At 35.2% G+C, this 22,923-nt stretch overlaps 1 protein-coding gene across 1 annotated transcript in view; it reads left to right on the forward strand.

Annotated features, from left to right (window-relative positions):
• Window positions 1–22,923, forward strand: part of CSN6 (COP9 signalosome subunit 6) — a 143,455-nt gene that overhangs the window by 39,724 nt on the left and 80,808 nt on the right. Inside the window, exon 4 of the mRNA XM_090401653.1 lies at window positions 3,832–3,894. Coding sequence (XP_090257779.1) covers window positions 3,832–3,894 — 63 coding nt within the window. The remainder of the gene's footprint in view (window positions 1–3,831; window positions 3,895–22,923) is intronic.

Consider the following 22,923-nt stretch of genomic DNA (forward strand, 5'->3'; position numbering starts at 1 on the left):
CTGACATGATAACTCTTGCTGATGCTAACGCACTAGCAAAAGCTAAACTAATTCCACTGAAATCAGTGATACAACATCAAATTCCTGAAATCAATGCTGACAGAAAGACCTCCACCACGATAGCAAGACTACGAACAGGACATTATAGAGGAATGAAGATCAATACAGATGATACGAGAACATATAGAAACTGCAACAAATGCCCTAATACTGAACTGACACACACTCACATATTTACCTGTCCAGCAATTACAGCAGCCTTGCAAGCAGTAGACCCAAATCCTGAACAACAGCTCTATACAAACAAAATTATCGACATAGCCAAAGCAGTTCAAGGAGCACATGGAAACATCTAAGACTCTTCAAAGGACAAGACAACAAAAACATGTTCAGTTTCTCTTCTAGCAACAGTGCTGGTATAAAATTAGTTTTTGTATCCAGTGAAGACATTAAAATGAAGACGAGCTGCTTAAAGAAATATTTAAAAAAGAAAGCAATGTTGACAACAGCTATGTCCCTGTTGAGAGAAAAATGTTGCTCACTGCCATTATTTTGCTTCATAGAGCATTGCAGTTGTAGTTCGCTTTAGCTTCAAAAGTTATTTCACCCCAACTGAGTGATTATATCTGCTGTATTTATGATGGCACCTATTAAAATTGACTTGCTCTGGAAATAATTTTGAAATTGACAAGATTTTCCCTTTGGAAAAATAAATTCCATTTAAGTGCTAACTTGAGTGTACCTGTTGTGTGCAAATTTTAGTAGTATGAAATTTCATTGCCTTGCATAGCAAAGTTACTGTTATATAAGTAAAAAAAAAAAAGTGGTGTTTTTTAATGTTTCATTCTACTTTTGCATTAATGCTGGTGACATGTAAAACCTCTTAACAAATATACTTCATACACTTAGGGAGTGCTAAAATATGTCTTGATAGGTGGATGCACTTAATTATACATGGAAAAATTAAAGATGCCAAGAAATTTTAATGATGTAATTTTTTCATGTAGTACTGTCATATCCTGTACACCCCTTGAGGGTACATGGCAGGAATTTGATGATGATGAGAAATTTTATTCTTGGTGTAATCCTTTATCCAAATGTAAGCAAATAAAAATTGAGTGTGAAGTAACATCACAACTGGGCTACTTGCATACAGAAGCTAATGACTTCACATTAATTGTCTTAGTATCCTATAATGCAGTGCATGTATCCTTATGGAACCAAGAATACAATTTCTTGGCATCTTTAATTTACAGTATAACCAAGTGAAAAAACTTTCAAACATCTTTCTCTAATCCAGAGTATTTCATTAATAAGGTGTGACAACTTTCTACTACTTGTATATGGAAATATGACTTCTGCCTTACTTCAGCCTTGGTATCACTTGTGAGTTTGGCTCCAACTGAGGAGACCTCAATAAAGGTTGAAAGCAGTCTGTGTAGTGGCCCTTCTCATAATGCCTACCATTATCCACACCCAAAAGGATGTGTGCTTTTGCATTATAGGATACTAAGATAGTTAATGTGAAGTCATTAGCCTCTATATACAAGTAGCCCAATCGTGAAATTACTTCACTCGCAAATTTTTATTTGCTTACTTGGATTAAACCAAGAATTTAATTTCTTGGCATCTTTAATTTATATTATAACCAAGTGAAAAAAAACTTTCAAACTTAATACACTGAAAGATACAGTAAAAATGCAGTTTCTTCATTTTCAAAAAGCTGTCTAGACTAAAGGGATAAATATTACAGAATAGGACCAATTTTGATTTTTTTAGCCACCTATCTAGAATATGTCTCATAAAAGTTTCAAAATTTTGTTTGGTCTCCACAACTTTTTTTTTTTTTAGACTTTAAAAGTCAGTCATTTTTTAATGAATTTGAGGCAATTTTTTTTTTCATAGAAAAAGCACTCAGAACATATAAAGCAGATAACTCCATTTTGAAAAAAAATTAGTTTGTCTTAGCTAACAAATAACAGAAGTTCAAACCTTGAGCATTAAGATGACAGTAAAAAAAAAAAAAAAAAAAATCAGAAATTGAAACAATTTGGAAATAATCTGTGATTAATTTCAAAACCTTCCAAAATTATGAAAATTCTGTGCACTCACCAAATAAAAATGGCATAATTAATAGGATTCCAGGAAAAATCTAAAAAAAAAAAAAATCTTCTGTTTAAAAGATAGGATGACAAAATAGCTTGCTTTCATTTGAGGAGGGAGAAGACACCTGACAGGACAGGACATCAAAACAAAAAATTACTCAGCCCAGCTCTGATGATTTCATTTGGAATGTCCTGTATAGAGCATACATAGTTATAGTGAAATACTATAACTACTGCTAGCCTAGTGAAATAGTTTAAACTGTTTCTGAAAGGGGAGGAGAAGCTTGTAGAGAATTTACCTACTTAGTGTTCCAAGAGATTTATGCTTTCAGCCACCAGATAATAGCTGATAGCTGGGGCATCCATTCACATCAGCAGATGTTGAGATCACTGAAACATCCACACACTTATCAACTGAAGCTGATTATTGACGAAGTTAGAAATTAACTCAAATAAAGGTCAGTTCAGAAGTGCTTTAAAGGGACTTCATTTTGTCATTAATTAAGAAGCTTGAATGTATTCACTACTGAAAATCTTTCCTGCAGAAATATTAATTTCTGTCAGAATGTATCTGCAGTGTATTTTAATAAATATCACAGATACTTTCTGACTTAAATATTACTATATATTTTCCATCCTTTGTCAAAATCAGTTTAGTTAAAAGGATTTTATAGTATACAGTCATATAGACAGTAACATCATCATCAGTTTCCTGATATGTACCATCAGGCAGTGCTCAGGCTACATGATTAGTTTATAATCTCCTATCAGTAATTTTCCTCCAAATTAGTCTGTTACTTATCAGTATTCCAATATTGTTGTATCTAGCATTTTGTTCTTCTAAGGCACTTCTGACTCAATCAATCTGTCTAGTTCTTGGTCTTCCTCTGGATCTTTTTCCTGCCATGTTTTTATCAAACCTGTTTTGCTAACTTTTCCTTTCCCATTTAAGTGACCATATCACCTTAGATTGGCCCTTTTCACACATTCTTGGATGCTAACAATGCCAAGTCAATTCCATATTAAAAATGAAGACATTTCAAAATGTCTTCATTTTTAATATGATTCTGCCATTTGTGCAATCTGTTCTTGCCCTTAAATTTTCTTGGAACTGTCATATCCATGGTCTCTAATCTTTAATCAAGTGCTTTATATTTGCTGGGTTATATGAGAGCTGGGTTATATTTAACCTAGCTCTCAAATCCATAACTTAAAATTGGTTTTGCATACTGTCTTGTATACTAGACAATAACACCATACCTAAAATCAGCCAAAAAATTAATAATAGCCATTAAATAAATGAATTTGAACCTATAAAAGCTATTACTCACATTTTAAAGTTCTATTATTTCTTGCAAACAGTGATAATTATGAGAACAAATTTTATTTTAGAAAAGATGATTTATGATAACTGAAAGTTTAGATCATTGATGATGTGTAAGTGTTGTGTAGTGATGATTTTCTGTTGATCTGAATGAAAGGAATATACAAGTGTTTCTCTTCTTAGAATTAAAATCAGAAATTTTTTGTTGTTAATACATAGTCTGTGAGAAGACAATTATGTTGATTTGATATGAATTTCAAAGTTTTTGAAGCTTACAATTTTATCTTTTCATAGTTAGCTGATTAACTTAAATTTCAAATCCATTTAACAAACTTTCAGTTAATTATATAAATGATTTAAATTTTTATATAAAACTTTGTAATGTTTTTATTTTTCTACAAGATCTGTGAAATTAATGAGAGTCCAGTGTTCCTGAAACTGAATCCTCTTGGAAGGCATACTGAGGTAATTTGCACTTCATGATGCTTGAAAAAATTGCAGTAATTTTTTTCCTTATGCTCTGGACTATGATGATTAGCTAAAGGTCTTGGTCTAGATCAAGTAAAGTCTTGGTATAGATTTTGCATACCCCTGGGGGGTATGCAAGAGGTCATTGGGAGAGCGCATGTACTGACGAGGTTGTCAGAACTTTTTTTTTTCCACCACACTGTATGACATACATTCAAATATCACTATTGCACACTCATAGGCACCATGAGAATAGTTTTTTCATTTCATTAAAGTTAATTACTGTGGTTATCGTGTAATTTATTCTTTACGAGATTAGTCATAGCAAACGATGTGCAATAGTAAAATTCTTTTAACACAGCATTGTACCTTTGATTGGAATTTTTCAGTACTTTGTTATAATAGATGAGCTTATTATAGTGGTGTTTGCTATAGTGAGAGTCATTTGTACAGGTAAAAATGGGATGAAGTGTTAGCCATTTAGTGACTTAAAGATAAAGAAGTGATTCACAAAAAACATGCAGATAATATTGACAGAATTAATTTTGATGTTAATTCTAGGGATTATCATCAACAGTCCTGGATATGTACCACAATAGTACTACATAATTATTATTACTCCTATAAATAATTTTCTTCCAAAATTATCTGCCATTTGTTAGACCTTAAATTTTAGACTTTTAAGGCAGTGTTTCTTAAATAGTGTTCCATGGATTTCTAAGGTTCTGCAACAACTTGTAGGGGGTTCCCCAGATCATATAGATATTCATAACTTGTACTAATTGTATTAGATATAACTTTTGAGAAAGAGAAAAAAAAAAAACTTCAGTTAATGGAAAAATTATTAATTTTTATTAAATTGACTTATTTCTAGAATAGTTATGTTATTTTATTATTTGTAATATCATGTATCCTAAGTTTCCTTGAATAAATGTTTTATAGGTATTCGTTCATTGTCAGAATTCATTTCCAATAATTTTTTATGAAAAATTTGCACAGGGTTCCACAAAAAAAGAAATATTTTCATGTAGATCTACAATCTCAAAAAGTTTAAGAAATGCTGTTTTGAGGCACTGTTAACTCTGTTAATCCATTTAGATCTTGGTTCTCCAGGGGTTTTTCCTGGCATCACAGCTGTCTTGCAAACTTTCTTCTTCCATTCTGTCTAAGTCACCATATTACTTTCAATTAACTATACTTACACATTCCTGAATGATGATGGTGTCTTTTCTCATATCATTTTTAACACGAATCTGCCATTAATGCCATCTGTTCACTCCTCTGATTTTTCTCAAACCTCTCATATCTGTACTCTCAATTGTTTTATTTCCAACCCAACTATCTTCTTCCAAGCATTTGTCCTGCTTTGAGGCAAGGTATGCTTGTGCACACTGCTTCCTCTATCTTGACATTTGCTATGTGCATGTTTTTAGCTAGGCGATCAAGCCAACATGTCTTTGGTTGGTCTCTTGGTTGTTGGCCGTCAACATTCAACTTCATGGCTGATTTTGCCACAGAGTTTTCATTGTTACATAGCACGTGACCATACCATTTTAGGCATGCCCCTTGCATCTTCTCTGTTATTATTGCGATTACGAGGATCTTGTGTATATCAGCGTTTGGTATTCGGTCAAGCATGGTGATGCCAAGTATCCATCTCAGCATTCTCGTTTCCATGGTATGGAGGATTTGCTCATGTTTCTTTGTTGTTGGTCGGCATTCTGCTCCGTACATGGCTACTGGTCTAATGACTGTTCTATAGATCTTTGATTTTAAGTATAGTGGGATCTTCTTATCAAAGAGAACTCTAGTTACCTGTTGCCACTTCATCAAGCCAGTGTTGGCTGGCTTTGACATCTATTATATTGCCATTTGAGCTAATGCTGGATCCTAAGCATTTGAACTGGTGCATGTGTTCAGCTCCACACCATCTGTTGTGCGTGTGCCATCGGTTTGTTCACCTCCTTGCATACGAGGTGTGACAATTTAATTCCCAGAATGCACCTGTAAAAAACCTACATTCAGAACTATATGTAGTGGCTACTGTTGCCTTTGAATTAGTCACCTTGTGCATTTATACACTGGTTTAGATAGTGTTCCCATTTTTGGAAATGGGCCTGGAACTCTTTTTCTGGAATACCCTTGATTTCCTCCGTCACATTATGCTGGATATCAGCAATGTCTGAAAAAGTTTTAAAAGAGGTATACCGTGAGTAGACATATCGATACAAAATAAATAATGGAAAAAACTCACGTAGAAAGATTATTTAATAGTATAATATTCGCCTGTGTGTCACAGGCATCTTCAATACATTAAGCTCAAAATTAAACACTAACTGACAATTCCAAAAAGCGGCACGTAAGTACCTGGTGTAAGATAACTAAAAAGGTCAATAACTTTCCTAAAAAAAAAATAAAAAAAAAAAAAATTAATACAATAAAAAGTTAGGAAAGATTAGCTGATTTGTAAAGTACTATCTCCCATAAAGGGGATAGCCGTAAGCCATCGGATCTGTTTAAGTTAGGAGTTTAATCTGTTTAATTTTTTTTTTTTTTTTTTTTTTTAGGAAAGTTATTGACCTTTTTAGTTATCTTACACCAGCTACTTAGGTGGCGCTTTTTGGAATTGTCAGTTAGTGTTTAATTTTGAGCTTAATGTACTGAAGATGCCTGTGACACACACAGGCGAAAATTATACTATTAAATAATCTTTCTACGTGAGTTTTTTCCGTTATTTATTTTGTATCGAAATGTCTGAAAAGTTCTTCCTTTTAGCACAGGTTTTAATTTTTGAAACAACCAGAAATCACAGGGAGCTAAGTTGGGTGAATAAGCAGGATGACCTAATTCAATAATCGATTTTTTGGCCAGAAACTCTCTCACGATGAGCGCATGTCGGCTTGGTACATTGTCATGGTGGATAATTCAGGCCACAATTCGGATCTTTTTCTGTTTTTCAATTCATTTGCAATTCATCTGCCATTAATCGCACTCCTAATCATTTGTCAGACAGTACCAAATCTCTCATTGTTCACATTTGCATCCGTCATTTTTGTTTTTGGCTGCCCACTTATGGGGTCATCATTTACATCTTCTCACCCATCTTTGAATCTCTTATGCTACTCAAAGACACTTGACTTTTTCAGACCATCCACACCATATGCCACTTTCAACAGCTCCAGTTTTGCTGATTTTCACACAAAATTTGATATATTTCATTTCATATTTCATAAGCTTTCATTTCATTTCATCATTATTTCATAAGCATTTTTTTTTTAGTTGATTGAAAATAAGAGTCGACATTTCCATAATAACTCATTTTAATAAAATAAAAATGACACAAAAAATCGTATACATATATTTGCATTTAAAAAAAGTATAAAAATAAATCAGTTCTTAAAAAAATTAATAATTAAAGTTTTTTTTTCTGGCTTTGGTTTTAGCAAATATATCTATAATGTCATCATAATTAATCTAGTCCATTACATCTGATTCATGAAAGTTTATTTTTCACTTGGTCAGACTATAATAAATTTAGTTTAATCCTTTATCCAAGTGTGTGCAAACAAAGTTTGCGCCTGAAAGTATCTTCAGGACTGGGGCAAAGTGGTACAACACCGGGCGACTCCTTGCAAAGGTGGAGCAAGCTACAAACCCTCCTATCTCAGTATCTCCCACAATGCAAAACACGTCTCCTTGTGGATATGTATAATGTTATGCATTAAGGGAAGGGCCACTACCCAGACTAGTTTCGACCTTTATTGAGGTCTCTTCAGTGGGAGCCAGGCGTAAGTGGAGATACCAAGGCAGAAGCATTAGCAAGGTCATCTCCTCCTATACTTTGCCCCAGTCCAGAAGATACTTTCAGGTGCAAACTTTGTTTGCATACACTTAGATAAAGGATTAAACTAAATTTATTATAGTCTGACCGAGTGAAAAATAAACTTTCAACATCTTTCTCTAAATCCAGAGTAATTTAATAAAAAGGTGGCACACCGTTTGGCAACTCCTATAGGAGGAGATGACCTTGCTAATGCTTCTGCCTTGGTATCTCCACTTAGGCCTGGCTCCCATTGAAGAGACCTCAATAAAGGTCGAAACTAGTCTGAGTGGTGGCCCTTCTCTTAATGCATAACATTATACATATCCGCAAGGAGATGTGTTTTGCATTGTGGGAGATACTGAGATAGGAGTGTTGTAGCTTGCTCCACCTTTGCAAGGAGTCGCCTGGTGTTGTACCACTTTGCCCCAGTCCTGAAGATACTTTCAGGTGCAAACTTTGTTTGCACACACTTGGATAAAGGATTAAACTTAATTTATTATATATCTGATTCAGTGCATAATAATGATGGGTCATTTGTTTTATTTTGGTTCAAGTTGCTTCTTAAATAATTTTTTATTCGTTTAACACTGAAAATGAGCGTTCAGCACTTGCATTTGAAATAGGCATCATCAAAAATATTTTTAAAATGGTTTCTACATTTGGAAATGTAGGCCTTAACCCATCATTTATAAATTTATACATATTTTTAATTGGAAACTTTTCTTCCTTTATCATTACTAAAAATTGCTTAACTTCATCATTAAATTTTTCTGAGTCAATATCAGTCCCATAAGTTTGTAAAATTTTGTTAATACTAGTCTTGTACTTGTCTTGATCCATATTTTTCTTCAAAAATATGTCAAAAATATCTAATATGTCTAGCTTTTTGCTCTTTCAGTAATTTCCAAAATTAGCTTATTACAAATGACATTAAAAGTATTAGCAATGAAATTTTCTTTTCCATGTAATATAATCTCATTGTTAGATTGTGAAACTTCATCACACATTTTTTTTCTTTTTTTCACTCTTCTCATCTTTAAATTTTGTCTCATCTGTTAATAAATTCACTTCTTCATTTAAAGCAACAAAACTATTTCTCATATCATTTTTCAGCTTATATCTAAAATAAAACCAACTAAAGACTAACAAATTATTAGCTAACAATAAATCCATATCGGATCTTGTAGAGATTTACTAGAAGCCTTTATTCGTTGTAAAATTTTGTCCCACGCAACTGTTAAAATTGCTGTTTCTGAACTGTCAAAATGTTCAGCCAATAATGAACTCTCTAATTTAGAAATAGGTTTTTCGTGAGAAGAAATGGATAGTTCAAGTAATGCCTCTTTCATTTGTTTATATCCATGTTTCAAAGGCAATATTGTGTCAGCTATGATAACACTGCTAATATGAAAGGTGCCTATACAGGTTTACAAGCTAGGCTGAAAAAACATAGTCCTTCTGCACATTATATACACAATAGTGTCAGCTATTGTGGATCACCTTGTTCCACTTAGTCTTTTAACTGTTAAAGATATTTTTTCTAAATGTTTAAGGTGTTAAAGATATTTTTTCTAAATGTTTAAGGAGTATACCCCATCTTCTTGTTGAAGATGAAAAGTAATTATATGCATTTTGAATAAGACAAAAATATTGCACTGCTTCCAGACAAGATTATGAGGCATGGTTACCAATTAAATTTAAGGAATGACAAGAGCATGGTATATAATGTGCAGAAGGACTGTTTTTTCAGCCTGGCTTGTAAAACCTGTATAGGCACCTTTCATATTAGCAGCATTATCATAGCTTTGCCCTCTGCACATAATTCTTCTAATTTTTTTTAATACTACCTCTTCTAAATATAAGGAATTATATTATGTAATACTGATGAACCCGATAAATGTTCCTCTAATGTCAGAATTTGCGGTAACGTACCTAAATATAATAATTATTTGGTCATTACGGGCAATGTCTGGCATTGAATTGAGTATTATTGCAAAATAAGCAGCTACCTTAATTTTTGATATTAATATTTCTCTTGTTTTATTAGCTTTTAACGCTATGAATTCATCACAAGTGTGGTAAGAAGGATAATTTGATCTGCCAGAACCACAGTTGACGTAAATTTTCATGTGATGTTTTAAAAAATCAAATTTAAATAATGCAAACACAATAAATAATTTCCACAAGAATAAGAAAAAAAATATCATTTGTATTGTCTCTAAATGCTAGCCCTAGTTTATTCAGCAACCTAATGGTAGTTATTATTCTTTTAAAAGCTCTCTCCAATAATTTTCTTCAAGATTGTATTTGTTTCATCAATTCAGAATCAATTTGACTATTTACAGAACTTGATTTTCTTTTGCGATATGTGCACATCGCATATATATGCTCAGTAGAATGCTCGTGATGACATAAGGTTTGTGTTATATTTCTCCAGTCATTAAAACCCTTCATTAAGCTATTTTTTCAGAAACCAGCAAAGCAATAAATTGCTTTGCTGGTTTCTGAAAAAATTAGCCACTCTCCTTTGTTCCATTCACCTTTTTACAATAAAAATGTGATCCGTTTACATTTCTGACATTTTATTGCGTTCTGCGTATTATTTTTTTTTAATTTTCAATTTTATCAACATTCTGAGGCATATTTATTAAAATATTATTATTATCAACATTTGACCTCCATGGAGTCAGAGACTCATCATGAGAGGTATACTCACTATTGCATACAATGCTCATCCAACTGTGTCTTAAACTGATTCAATGTGTCGACATCCACAACAATGAGGCAATGCATTCCACTCACCAACCACCTTCCATGCAAAGAACCTGCTTCTCACTCCTTTGCTCACATCCTCCTTATACAGTTTCCAGCAATGGCCTCTTGTTCTACTCCCCTCTCCCATTCTATGAAAAATCTCTTCCATGTCTACCTGATAACAACCCCTGACCAGCTTGTGTCTCAATCATATCTCCCCCCCCTCTTCCTCCTATTCACGAGGCTCTACAACTTACATTCTCTCAATCTGTCCTCCTACTCCACATTCCAAAGACCACTGACTACCTTTGTGAATCTTCCTATACCCTTTCCAACATATCCTCGTCACCATGAAAACCTGGTGACCAAATATGTGAACAATAATCCATATATGGCCTGATCAAGGCCTTATACAATGGAATCATAACCTATCTATTTCTGGATGTCAGGGTTCTCTGCATCATTGCCATTATTCGATGTGATGTCTTCACAACTTGTGCCATGTGGTCACTGAATTTCAGGTCCTTGTCCACCATCACTCCTAGATCTATCATCTTCTCTACTTCTGTTAAAGTTTCCCCACCAAGTGTATACTTTGCATCCCATTGTTGCTTACCAAATCTCAAAACCTTACACTTGGCAACATTGAACTGACAGTTCTACTTACCTGCCCATTCATGCAATCTATTCAAGTTCTCTTGTAAGGCATTAACATCAGCCTGACTGTGCATTGCTCTCCCCAGTTTCACATTATCCGCAAACAGCTGCATATCACTAGTTAAACCCGACCCAATATCATTAACATACAAATTGAACAACAATGGCCCCAAAACCGATCCCTCTGGCACACCCTGGTGACCTTTCTCTTTCGAGATACTGCACCCCATATACAGCTTTCTGATACCTATCTGACAGCCAGTCACTGATTCAACACAGAAGTCTGTTATCCAATCCCATCTGTTTCAATTTATTTAAGAACTTGTCATGTGACAGTTTATCAAATGCCTTTGCAAAATCCAAGTACACCACTGTATATGCATCTCCTCTGTCCAAGGTATTTGTCACCTTGTTATAGTACATAAGTAAGTTAGTGAAACATGATCTCCCCTTAACAAACCCATGCTGATAACCACAGAGAATACTGCTGTTATCAACTCATTTCCATATCCTACTTCTAACCAATCTCTCCAGGTTCTTCACCACAACTCCAGATATATATACGCTGGCCTATAATTTGAAGCTACAGCCTTATCACCGCCTTTATGCAGTGGAACAATTTTACCCTCCTTCCACTCCCTTGGAACTTTTATTAAACAGGCATGCCAATGCTACTGCCAGTTCCCTGGAACATTCCCTTAAGATGTGTGGTGATATAGCATCAAATCCTATCGCCTTATTAACATCATCAAAGTTATTTATTTCCTCAAATACCTCCTGCTCACTCACAATTAAGCTATCTTCTCCTAAGTCCTCTACACTTAAGTTCCTCATGATTCCACCCTGATCAGGATTTGTTTGGATTTGTCTGTAGTTTGCATTTGTTTGGCTCTGTCTGTAGAGAAAATTAGTACTGTTTCATCTGCAAAAGTATTTATTTTACTGTTTAGTTTAAGATTGCAGAAGTCATTGATATAAATATTAAATAAAATTGGTCATAAGACAGATCCTTGTAGTACACTGCAGTCTACTGTTTTGGAGCTGCTGAAGCTGTTGTTTATTTTTACAATTTGTGATCTGGCATTTTAGTAATTTTTAAACCAGTTTAGGGCAGTACCTCGTATTCCTTTGACTTCTATTTTAATTAAAATTTCATGTGATACAGTGTCATTGGTTTTGTGTATATCTAGAAATACTGCTAATGTTAATTTATGTTCATCAAGGGAGTTATAAACTGCATTTGTGAAGTTCAGTAAAACATGTTCTGTGCTAAACTTTTGCTTGAACCCAAATTGAGTCTTTGAAAAGAAGTTGTTTTTGTCCAAAAATTTCATGAGTCTAATTTTTACCAATTTCTCTAATATTTTCGAAAAGACCAGTAGATGGGAGATCAGTCTGTAATTTTTCAACTTATTTTTGCTTCCCTTTTTGTAAATAGATACAACTACAGCCTTTTTAAAATCCAAAGGAAACATACCTGTCATCAGTGATAAGTTAAAAATGTACATTAGAGGTTCCATAATTTACATTTGGCATTCTTTCACAATGCTAGTGTTAATACCAACATATCCTGAGGTTTTGGTTGTTTTTAGGCTAGCTATAACACTTTTGATTTCGTTTTCACAAGTGGGGAAAAGATATATGGAGTTATTACCGTAGGCAGGCTTATACGTTGGTTATGCATTATTAAAACACTTAAGGAATTGAATAACGTAGTTAAGGATATAAATTAAATTATACTTTAATAAATATTTTCCGATATTTCGGCAACGTCACGTTGCCATCTTCTAAAGGAACTTACAAAAAAAAGGCACGTGCACGTAGGCACTACAAACACAGTAACTGGGAATGAAGAGATGAAGCTATTGTTCTTCTAAAAGTCCTGATGGTGCCCTCTAGCGGGCTAAGTAGGTGTTCTTGGCCGTTGGGCTGAAGGTCTGTTGATGTAAGCCTCCCAAATTTGGGGCAGTCGCATACAACCAAATTTGTTGAGGTTTGGAGAATTTCTTAGGGCCGAAGCTGATTCCATAAATAGTCTTTCGAATTTATATTTGCTACAGTGTATTACTGTAGCTTTCTTCCACCGTATTCTGTGGCATGTATCCAGAGCATGGTCTGCAAGACCAGAATGGCTGTACTTGTGAAACCGGATGTAGTCCTTGTGTTCAGAAATTCTGATATTCGCTGTTCTGCCTGTTTGGCCAAAGTAAGACAGTTTACAACTGCAAGGGACCTGGTATACACCAGGTAGGTCTAGGGGAAGGTGGTTGGTCTTTAGTGGAGCAGATAAGGGATGCCCCTCTTTATTCACAAATGTCCCACTCAAGGAAACTTTAGAGCTGATCCAAGCTAAATTTTCTCCCGATATCTCAGCCCTATTTCAGTTCACAATGAACTCAGGCTATTTCGTTTGGCAGGGAAAATTCTACAAACAAATAGGGGGGACAGTCATGGGTTCACCACTCTCCCCACCCTTGGCCAATTTCTTTATGGAGACCTTTGAAGAAAAAGCCTTAGCCTCTGCCCCACAAAAACCAACCATATGGCTTCGCTATGTTGATGATGTGTTCGCTATTTGGCCACATAGCTCTGAAACACTTCTCTCCTTCTTAACACACTTAAACAACCAACACCCCAGAATCAAATTCACCCTGGAAAAAGAGGAAAAAAACAACCTCCCTTTCCTAGACACACTAGTCACCTGCCAGCCTAATGGAACCTTGGTTTTCCCAGTTTACAGAAAACCCACCCATACAGACAGATACATTCACCAACACCCCCCCCCCCCCTCACAACAATATGGAGTAGTGAAAACACTATACAACAGGGCTAAACTAATCTGTTCAAACGACTTGGTCCTAAACACTGAACTAAATCACATCCTCAACACTTTCTCAGCCAATGGCTACCCCCTCCCCAAAAAAGTCCAAAAAATATTAGAACCTACAAACCACAGATCCCCTCCCCCCTCCACAACAAGGATTACTCCAAATCCATCACCATTCCCTACATCCGAGGAACCTCGGAAAAGATTACCAAAATCTTAAAAAAGCATGACCTGACCTCCTGTTACAAACCTTACAGAAAATTGGCATCCCTTATCCGCTCCACTAAAGACCAACCACTTCCCCTAGACCTACCTGGTGTATACCAGGTCCCTTGCAGTTGTAAACTGTCTTACTTTGGCCAAACAGGCAGGACAGCGAATATCAAAATTTCTGAACACAAGGACTACATCCGGTTTCACAAGTACAGCCATTCTGGTCTTGCAGACCATGACGGTGGAAGAAAGCTACAGTAATACACTGTAGCAAATATAAATTCGAAAGACTATTTATGGAATCAGCCTCGGCCCTAAGAAATTCTCCAAACCTCAACAAATTTGGTTGTATGCGACTGCCCCAAATTTGGGAGGCCTACATCAGTAGACCTTCAGCCCAACGGCCAAGAACACCTACTTAGCCCGCTAGAGGGCACCATCAGGACTTTTAGAAGAACAATAGCTTCATCTCTTCATTCCCAGTTACTGTGTTTGTAGTGCCTACGTGCACGTGCCTTTTTTTTGTAAGTTCCTTTAGAAGATGGCAACGTGACGTTGCCGGAATATCGGAAAATATATATTAAAGTATAATTTAATTTATATCCTTAACTATGTTGCTCAATTCCTTAAGTGTTTTAATATGGAGTTATTAATTCTCTTGGGAGTTCAATTCTGAGGGGAGGTTTTAGCATTTTTCAGAATGCTTTCACTGACCATGGCAAAGTGATTATTGAATTCTTCAGCTAATGCTCTGTCTCCATTTTCTCTATTCCTATCGATATCTTTAAGTATGGGGAGGGTTTGTTTGTGTATATCTTTGCCGATTAATTTATTCACAAACTTCCATTGTTTTCTGGGGCTTCCTTGGCATTTTAGAAATTCATTTCTGTAGTATCATGTTTTTTTTTTTTTTTTACTTTCTTTTAATTTATGGTGTATTAGATTTCTATAGTACTTGAAACTGTGTTCATAATATTGATTGTGCGGGTATTTTTTAAACTTTTTATACACTTTATCTCTAATTTTTATGTAGTGTCTGATTTCCTGTGCAATCCAGGGCTTTGTTTCTTTCATTTTGTCTATTATTTTAACTTTGAGTCTTGTATTTTATTGTTTAATATTGCAATAAATTTATGATATGAGGTATCAAAATTTGTTTCCGTTGTTATCTCTTCCCAAGAGACAATGCTCAAGTTATGCTTCAATACTCTGGAGTCAGTTGTTGTGTAGAGAATGTTTTCAGTAAATAAATAAATTCAGTGTGATGATACAGCATTCCCCCTTTATACGGGAGTTCACGGTGCCATCTAGTCTCCCCAAATTTTATCCGGGCTCTGGAACCAGCATAGACTGACAAATCAGACCTATGGCTGAGTCAGTATTCCTGACTGTAGTCCGTATGTGTCCTTGGACCAGTTTGCCTGCTTGCAGGATGAAAAACACCAGATAAACTGGCGGAAAAAACCCTGCTGGCCATGCCCAAGACTGGCTAACTTGGCTATAGTTGAGGAAGATCCTTGAGCTCCTCACATTGTTGACGGGAATCAAACCTAGGACACTCCTTCCCCAGGCATATGGTTGCAAAGCGCAAAGCCACTAGGCTAACCTTGCAGACATTTTGTCAGTTGTACTATATCTGTGCTGTACTTGCAAATACACTATAATACTGATTGGAAAGTGATCTGCGAGAGGTTGGCATTGGCGCAGAACTGCTGCTTGAATTTTGTTTCCACTTTCTCCCCACTTTCTCTGGTGGTAGAACATGAGCTAGGCATGTTCTACCACCATTGAATTCTCTCGTCGTGGACATATATTGTTCGAGTCCATGCATGGGAAGTAATCTAGATAATCTTGAGAGGAACCGCTATTCCTGAGCAAGTCAATATTCGTATCCCCAATTATGGGAACATTGTCACTTGATCTCATCTAGACTACACTCGAGTTCTTGTATAAAGTTGGACTCTGCGTAGCAATAGGACCTATATACAGCCATTATATATATATTATGATATTCTAAATATAAGTTGACATTTTGAGCTGTTTTCATTTTTATGTTAGTAATGTTATTAACAGATGGAATTTCAAATAAAGATAATTACACCTCCAGATTTGTTGTAATTTCTACATTGATAATAATTTTTAATCCGCTTAAATGGTACAAATCAATTTTTTTGTCTTTAAACCAGATTTCTGTTAATATCAGAACATCTAGCTGATAGTTTAAATTGTCTAGTAGTAATTCAATGTGTTCTAATTTATCTTGAATACTTCTTACATTTATATGCAAAATATTCAAGGTATACAGTGTCTGAAGATAAAAAGTTTTTCATAATTCTACTGAATCATGACAAATTACACATTTATGAAAAGTGACATCACAGTTATTATTCTCATCTGCCATTGTTGTTTGTAATTAGTTATTACTCTCACTGTTTTCTTGGAGTTTAGACAAGTCTTCTTTGCATCTGATTCGCCATATTTTAGATGTATCTTCTATTCTCATGAAAAGTTTGTCCTGTTTGACCCAGAGATATTTGTAGTGGACTTCTTTACATTTCTTGGCAATAAACAGTAGGTGTTTTAGGTTTCCAGTCAAGTGCTCATTTAAATATATTTTATTATCCTTAAAATTGTCACATATATCAGTTGTATTTAGTCTATATTTGATACTTTTGTTTCCGTCCAGCCATTTGTCTCTGATGCTTTACTTTTAAATTTTATAATGATAGGCATTGCTGTTTCTGCCCTTTAGGAACATGATGTATAGCCTCAATATCATCTTCATTATAGTTGATCTTGATTTTTGCATGCACTTTTCTTCCTATTTCATGCACATTTTCACATGACCATGAGGAACACCAACAATTTCCGGGTTTGAGCTAATTGCCTGTTGATTCAAGTCATCCACTGTTTCATGAATTTTCTAGTTCAAAGTTCTTTGTTTTAAGTTCCTTAACTTCTTGTGTTAGGCCAGGATTGATAGTCAGAAAGTCATCTATTTTGTTCGAGATATATTCAGTCGAACTTCTTAAGTCGTTGACTTCTTTTTTTAATTCTTTTATTAATTCCATTAAATCTGTTATACATATATTGTCTGTGTTACTAATCTCTGGAATGCATGAGTCATCACCCCTGGGAGAAGTTGCTGGCAGGCATTGGCTAGCACTAGAATGCTGTCCGTCATCGAACAAAGAGTTGCAACACCGAGCAGATCTTTGTTGTTTGCCGAATTTGCACGAAGCACATTTTCAGTTTTGTTTCCTGTCTTTGGAGAGCTTTTTAAATTGGCTTTCACTGAGACCAGCACAATAATAAAAATTATAACTATGTTTGCATTTATCTACACACTTCATGACAGATGTAACGTCAATACATGTCTCTTCACAAACTTTGCAGTGGGCTCCTATTATGTTAGATAGAGTTTAGTGCTAAAAGTTAATCCTATTCTTTGTTTTAGGTACCTTGTATACAAGCCCAATGACGACCGTTGAATAGGCAATTTTTTTAAAACTGCTTTCAGAGATTAACTTTCATAGAGCTGAGCATTACAGTACCTGGTAGAGTGAGTTACAGGCTACACTTCAGGAATTACAATAACACATTTTTTAAATAGAATACCAATTAAAACGTTGTTTACTGCTGAGCTTTTTTCAGTATAATATTCAATTTTTTATCCTGCTCGAAAGTAAATGGTCCATCACTTTCTATTTTAATTTCCCCAGTGTATACTTATAATGTTGTACCATTATTTTGCTTTGTGCAAAGCCAATAAGAATTCAGTTTGGTCAGCTAAATCCTAAATATCCAGCCCTTCCTCATTTGTTCAGTATCCTGATATCTACTGTGGGATGTATCATGAGAAATTGTGAAGATTGGATCATTGGACATTAATAGTCAGAAGCCCTGGATATGCTCCATTATTCCTTAAAAAGCTATATGGAGGTCTTCTCCCAGTTATATAGGTTTGATCCTCCAAGCTCCAACACACACACATGCAAGCACCAAGATGCATGCATGTGTATGTGTGTGTGGAAATCTTTAAGCAAATTAGAAGAAAAGGATGATCATTATGGTTGATTTTAATTATGATAATACATATGAGCAGAGAGGGCAGGAATAAGGAGTAGGATTTTTGCATGGAGAGTGGTGACTGATTGGAATGAACTGACTGAGAGTGATGAGTAATGAATGAATGAATGCAGAGGTAATGAATGTGTTTAAGGCAAATATGATGCATTTGTGTATGCTAGTGAAATTTTCTGATGATAATATACATTAAATCTTCCTAGTTATGTAAAACTGAGCATAGAAGTTTCTTTATTAATTTTTCATTGAGCATTCATTTGCTTTCATTATTTGGCAATTCAGAACACATGCAATTCCATGTAGAATTCTCAGAAAAATGTAACCTCTTAAATTATGCATTTCCTTATTACTCATCAAACAAAACTGAAATTGTATACTATCACATACCACTGGTATACAGTCTTCAATAAAGGCTATTTTTTTTTTGGAGACCTTTAATTTCATAAATGCACAATATACTGAAAAAATAATCACCTTGCTTGCTGTTTTTAATTTTTCTGCAGTTAAGTTTAGGAGGGGAAAGGGGGGGGAGAGAGAGAAACAAGTCTTGTTTCAAGATTCCAATGTTATTATGCATACATATAGCTATAGTATATTTCTATTGTCATGTTCTGCTTAGTTTTAAATTCAAGAAGTGTGTGTGTGTAGAAAGGCTTATGTGTTCATCATACATGTTGTTTAATTTTGATAGTATATATCAGAACACAGAATTATAAGTAAATAATTATTTATTGACTTATTGCTGATATTTCGCTGGTGTTATAACCAGCATCTTCAGAGCACAAAAACACAGTTTGTCACAGTGTGCGAGAATATAACAACATGGTGTAACAAAGGGACTAGTTTAACAAAATTGTAGCAACAGCACAAAGACTAAAGTCCTAAAAAAAAAAAAAAAACAGACAGAGAAAGCAGGTACTAGTTATGTCTTAAGATGACTGTCTCCCAAATCTTAGGCAAATTTATACAGCCATATTTGTTGCGATTCGGAGTATCTTAAAGTTTCTGTTGCTTCTAAGAACAATCTCTCTGACTTGTAAAAGCTTCTGTGCAGTACTTTTGTTTTATTCCAGTTGATCCTGTGTGCAGGGGTATCCAAAGCATGGTCTGCTAGTCCTGACTTGCCATAGTGATAGTGCTGGATGTATCTTTTATGTTCACTGATGCAGATGTTCACAGTTGTTCCTGTTTGACCGTAGTAGGCTTGATCACATGAGCAGGGTACTTCGTAGACTCCTGGATGTGTTAAAGGAGGGATGTTGTCCTTGGGTGAATGGATGAGAGTTGCTAATTTGACACATGGTCTGAATACAGTGCGTAGTTGATGTTTATTGAGAATTCTAGGTATCTTTTCCTGAATTCTAGATATCTTAGCCTTTGATGTGTGGGATGGTGACTGTTTTGTTGTTAAAGCACTAATGGCTTCTTTGGTTAAGATGAGCGAAGATAAATTCACAACAATGCAATCTTGTTATAATTGCGGTCGTTGTGTAGCACTGCGTTGTTGGAGATTTTCAAACTTATTTTTGAGCCGGTTTTTGACTATGATGAATTCTTTTCTAGCCGTGGTGGATAGTGGGAGGAGTTTCTTAGGATCATTTACCATTGGCCAAGAAGTGGGACTGTTTATACCATCTACAATAGGGCGTAAGGGTGTACCTTGTTTGTGAATTTTTGGTGCTCTATGTATCCTGGGTGTTTTAACGTGGAAGGGCTTGAGTTTGTTTACTGCAAACTTTTTTCTTTATTCTTTATTCTTTTGTGTGTTGGAGGGATTGCGATCTATAATTTTGTAAGTTGACTGGTCTTGTAAAAATGTGTGTATTTTGTGTCCATCACCATGGTTGAGTTCCCTTTGTCTAATTTTGTTATGATAATCTGGATATTATGTAATTCTTTTAGAGCAATGATTTCCTTATGAGGGATATTATTTCTGGGAGGCTTAGACTTGAATAGTATGTTGGCCACATCTAAATGTATGTTATTGGTTATTGCTGGAGGCAGGTCTTATATTCCCCATTTGACGGATGCCATTATTTCAGCTTTTGGAACTTGTTTGGGAGTAATGGCAAAATTGTGCCCCCGACTTAAAGCACTAATGGCTTCTTTGGTTAAGATGAGCGAAGATAAATTCACAACAATGCAATCTTGTTATAATTGCGGTCGTTGTGTAGCACTGCGTTGTTGGAGATTTTCAAACTTATTTTTGAGCCGGTTTTTGACTATGATGAATTCTTTTCTAGCCGTTGCGTCGGTGATGTTGTCTAGGATCCCCCATAGATTGTTCTTAGAAGCAACAGAAGCCTTAAAACATACTCCAAATCTCAACAAATATGGCTGTTGTTAGATCCTGAATGAAGAACTTTTATAAAGAAACTGTTCATTCAGGATTTAACAAGTTTAATATAACAGCTGAAAGAGAAACTTGTACTCCAGCAGAGGATAAAGAAATTATTTACTGTATGTAAGAATAAATGTATCTCTTTATGTAGATTTATAAAATTCAATGTTGTCTATCCAAAAATCATGTAGAGGATTTGTGTGTTAATTATAGTTATATTAAGGCATTCTGTATACAGTGAATGGCTAAGTAAGGTTGTAAACAATAGTCCAAAGGTTGCGTGCAAGCCATCCTGCTTGAATGTAAGGCTTGAAACAAGGGCTTACGCGGAAGGCGACTCTAGCTCGCTTTCCTGGAATAGAGCACTCGAAGAGGAGAAGGAGCATAATGGATCAGCCAAGGGGCAATGAGGACAAGTGCCATGTGAAAAAGGACAGTGGAAAAAAGGCTGCAAGGAAGAGAGAATAAAAGGGTATTCGCGCCGTTTCTCGAGGTTTTTTTTTTGTCTCCTTTGAACCTGCTGGTTCCTGATTGATTCAAGGTGGTATGACGATGTTGGACGGTGAGCCCTTTCCTTTGGATGCTTGATAGATTCCGAACAGTGCCAAACATGAGATGTCGGCATCTATAGTTTGGAGCTTTCGCTAAGTGTCCCATTGGAAGGAAGCAGTGGAGTGTTTCCTTGCAACTGGCAGAACAGACAAGAATGATCGGCAGCAGATCCAGATAGACGGAGACACGATGTCGGGTGCAGAGTAAAGCATAATCAGATGACTACCGTGACCCTCCACGTGGACATGATCTGATGGAAGTACAGAGCCGAGTTCAACAAAGGTGAACGGATCTAATGGACCAGGTATCCTAACGAAGAAATGGTAAAGTACAGAACTTTGTTATCTACTTCCCAATTATGTTAGAGGAAAGAAAATCGTTATGTATTGGTCTAATTGGACTGATTATTAGAGAACTTTAAGTCATCATCTAAATCTTATATAGGCAGATTTCCATTAAAAAAGTTGTCTGGAAATGTTTATAGATGAATGTCACAAATTTCAATGTGTGAGACTAACATTGTAGACAGAATTGATTAGAAATTCAGAGTATTTATATTATGTGTATTTATGTTTAACTTAAAGGAAAGTGTTATTACTCATATGCCATAGGGTTTACTTGTTTCTCCTAGTTTGATTTAGTATGATATTGAATTAATTGAGTGTGTGATATTTTATATTTGTAAATGTTTAAGGTCCCAATAAACATGTTTTGTTTCTTATACCTGAGCCTTGCCTGAATATAAAACCAAACTACCACTCATAAACTCGAACCTAAGCAGGAGGGAATAGAAAGTATATTGTGTTAGATTAGAGGTCAAGACTGTAAGCTGAGATTTACATAGCCGTAGTTGAGTGTGTTTAATGAGTATGAGCATAAAGTTCTGGGAAGGTCTCTCTGTATAAGAATCCCTTCTATCCTAGGATATTGGCTTGCGCAGCTTTAAAAAATAAATTCGTCAATATCTGAAAAGGAGGCTGCCCCAGAAATTTCAAAGGATACGTTCTTAATTAAGGAATAACCTTTAGTAGTTAGAATGAAAATGTGACAAAGTTTTAGAAATCGACTTGTGACACAGATTACCTTTCCCTATGAGTGTGTGCACAAGAAGTGAGTTGAGGAGGGGCTAGCTCTTGTTGAAAAGAAAAATTTATATTAAGGATAACAACTAAAATATATAGGAAAAAATGACATAACACTGTATAAATTTGCCTAAGATTTGGGAGACTCATCTTAAGACATAACTAGTACCTGCTTTTTCTCTGTATTTTTTAGGACTTAAGTCTTTGTGTTGTTACTACAATATATATATATATTTGTAGATAGAGGGGCACCTAATTAGGACTTTAGTCTTTGTGTTGTTGCTACAATTTTGTTAAACTAGTTCCTTTGTTACACCATGTTGTTATAGTCTCGCATACTGTGACAAACTGTGTTTTTGTGCTCTGAAGATGCTGGTTATAACACCAGTGAAATATCAGCAATAAGTCAATAAATAATTATTTACTTATAATTCTGTGTTCTGATATGCTTACTAAATAGCTTAAGGAAATTACAACATACAATAGAATATACATTAAAATAAATTTTAATACACTTCCAATATTTCGGCAATGTCACGTTGCCATTTTCACAGGAACTTATAAACAAGACACATGCACACAAGCACAATAAATGAGGATGAAGCAGGAAGCTATTCTTTCTCCTAAAAGTCCTGATAGTACCCCCAATGTAGGTATTCTTGGCCGTTTGGGCTGAAGGTCTTCTGATGGA

This window comes from Typopeltis vanoorti, chromosome 12 (assembly GCF_054136105.1).
Source record: "Typopeltis vanoorti isolate ZY-2024b chromosome 12, IOZ_Tvanoo_1.0, whole genome shotgun sequence".
NCBI classification, from domain to species: Eukaryota; Metazoa; Arthropoda; class Arachnida; order Uropygi; family Thelyphonidae; genus Typopeltis; species Typopeltis vanoorti.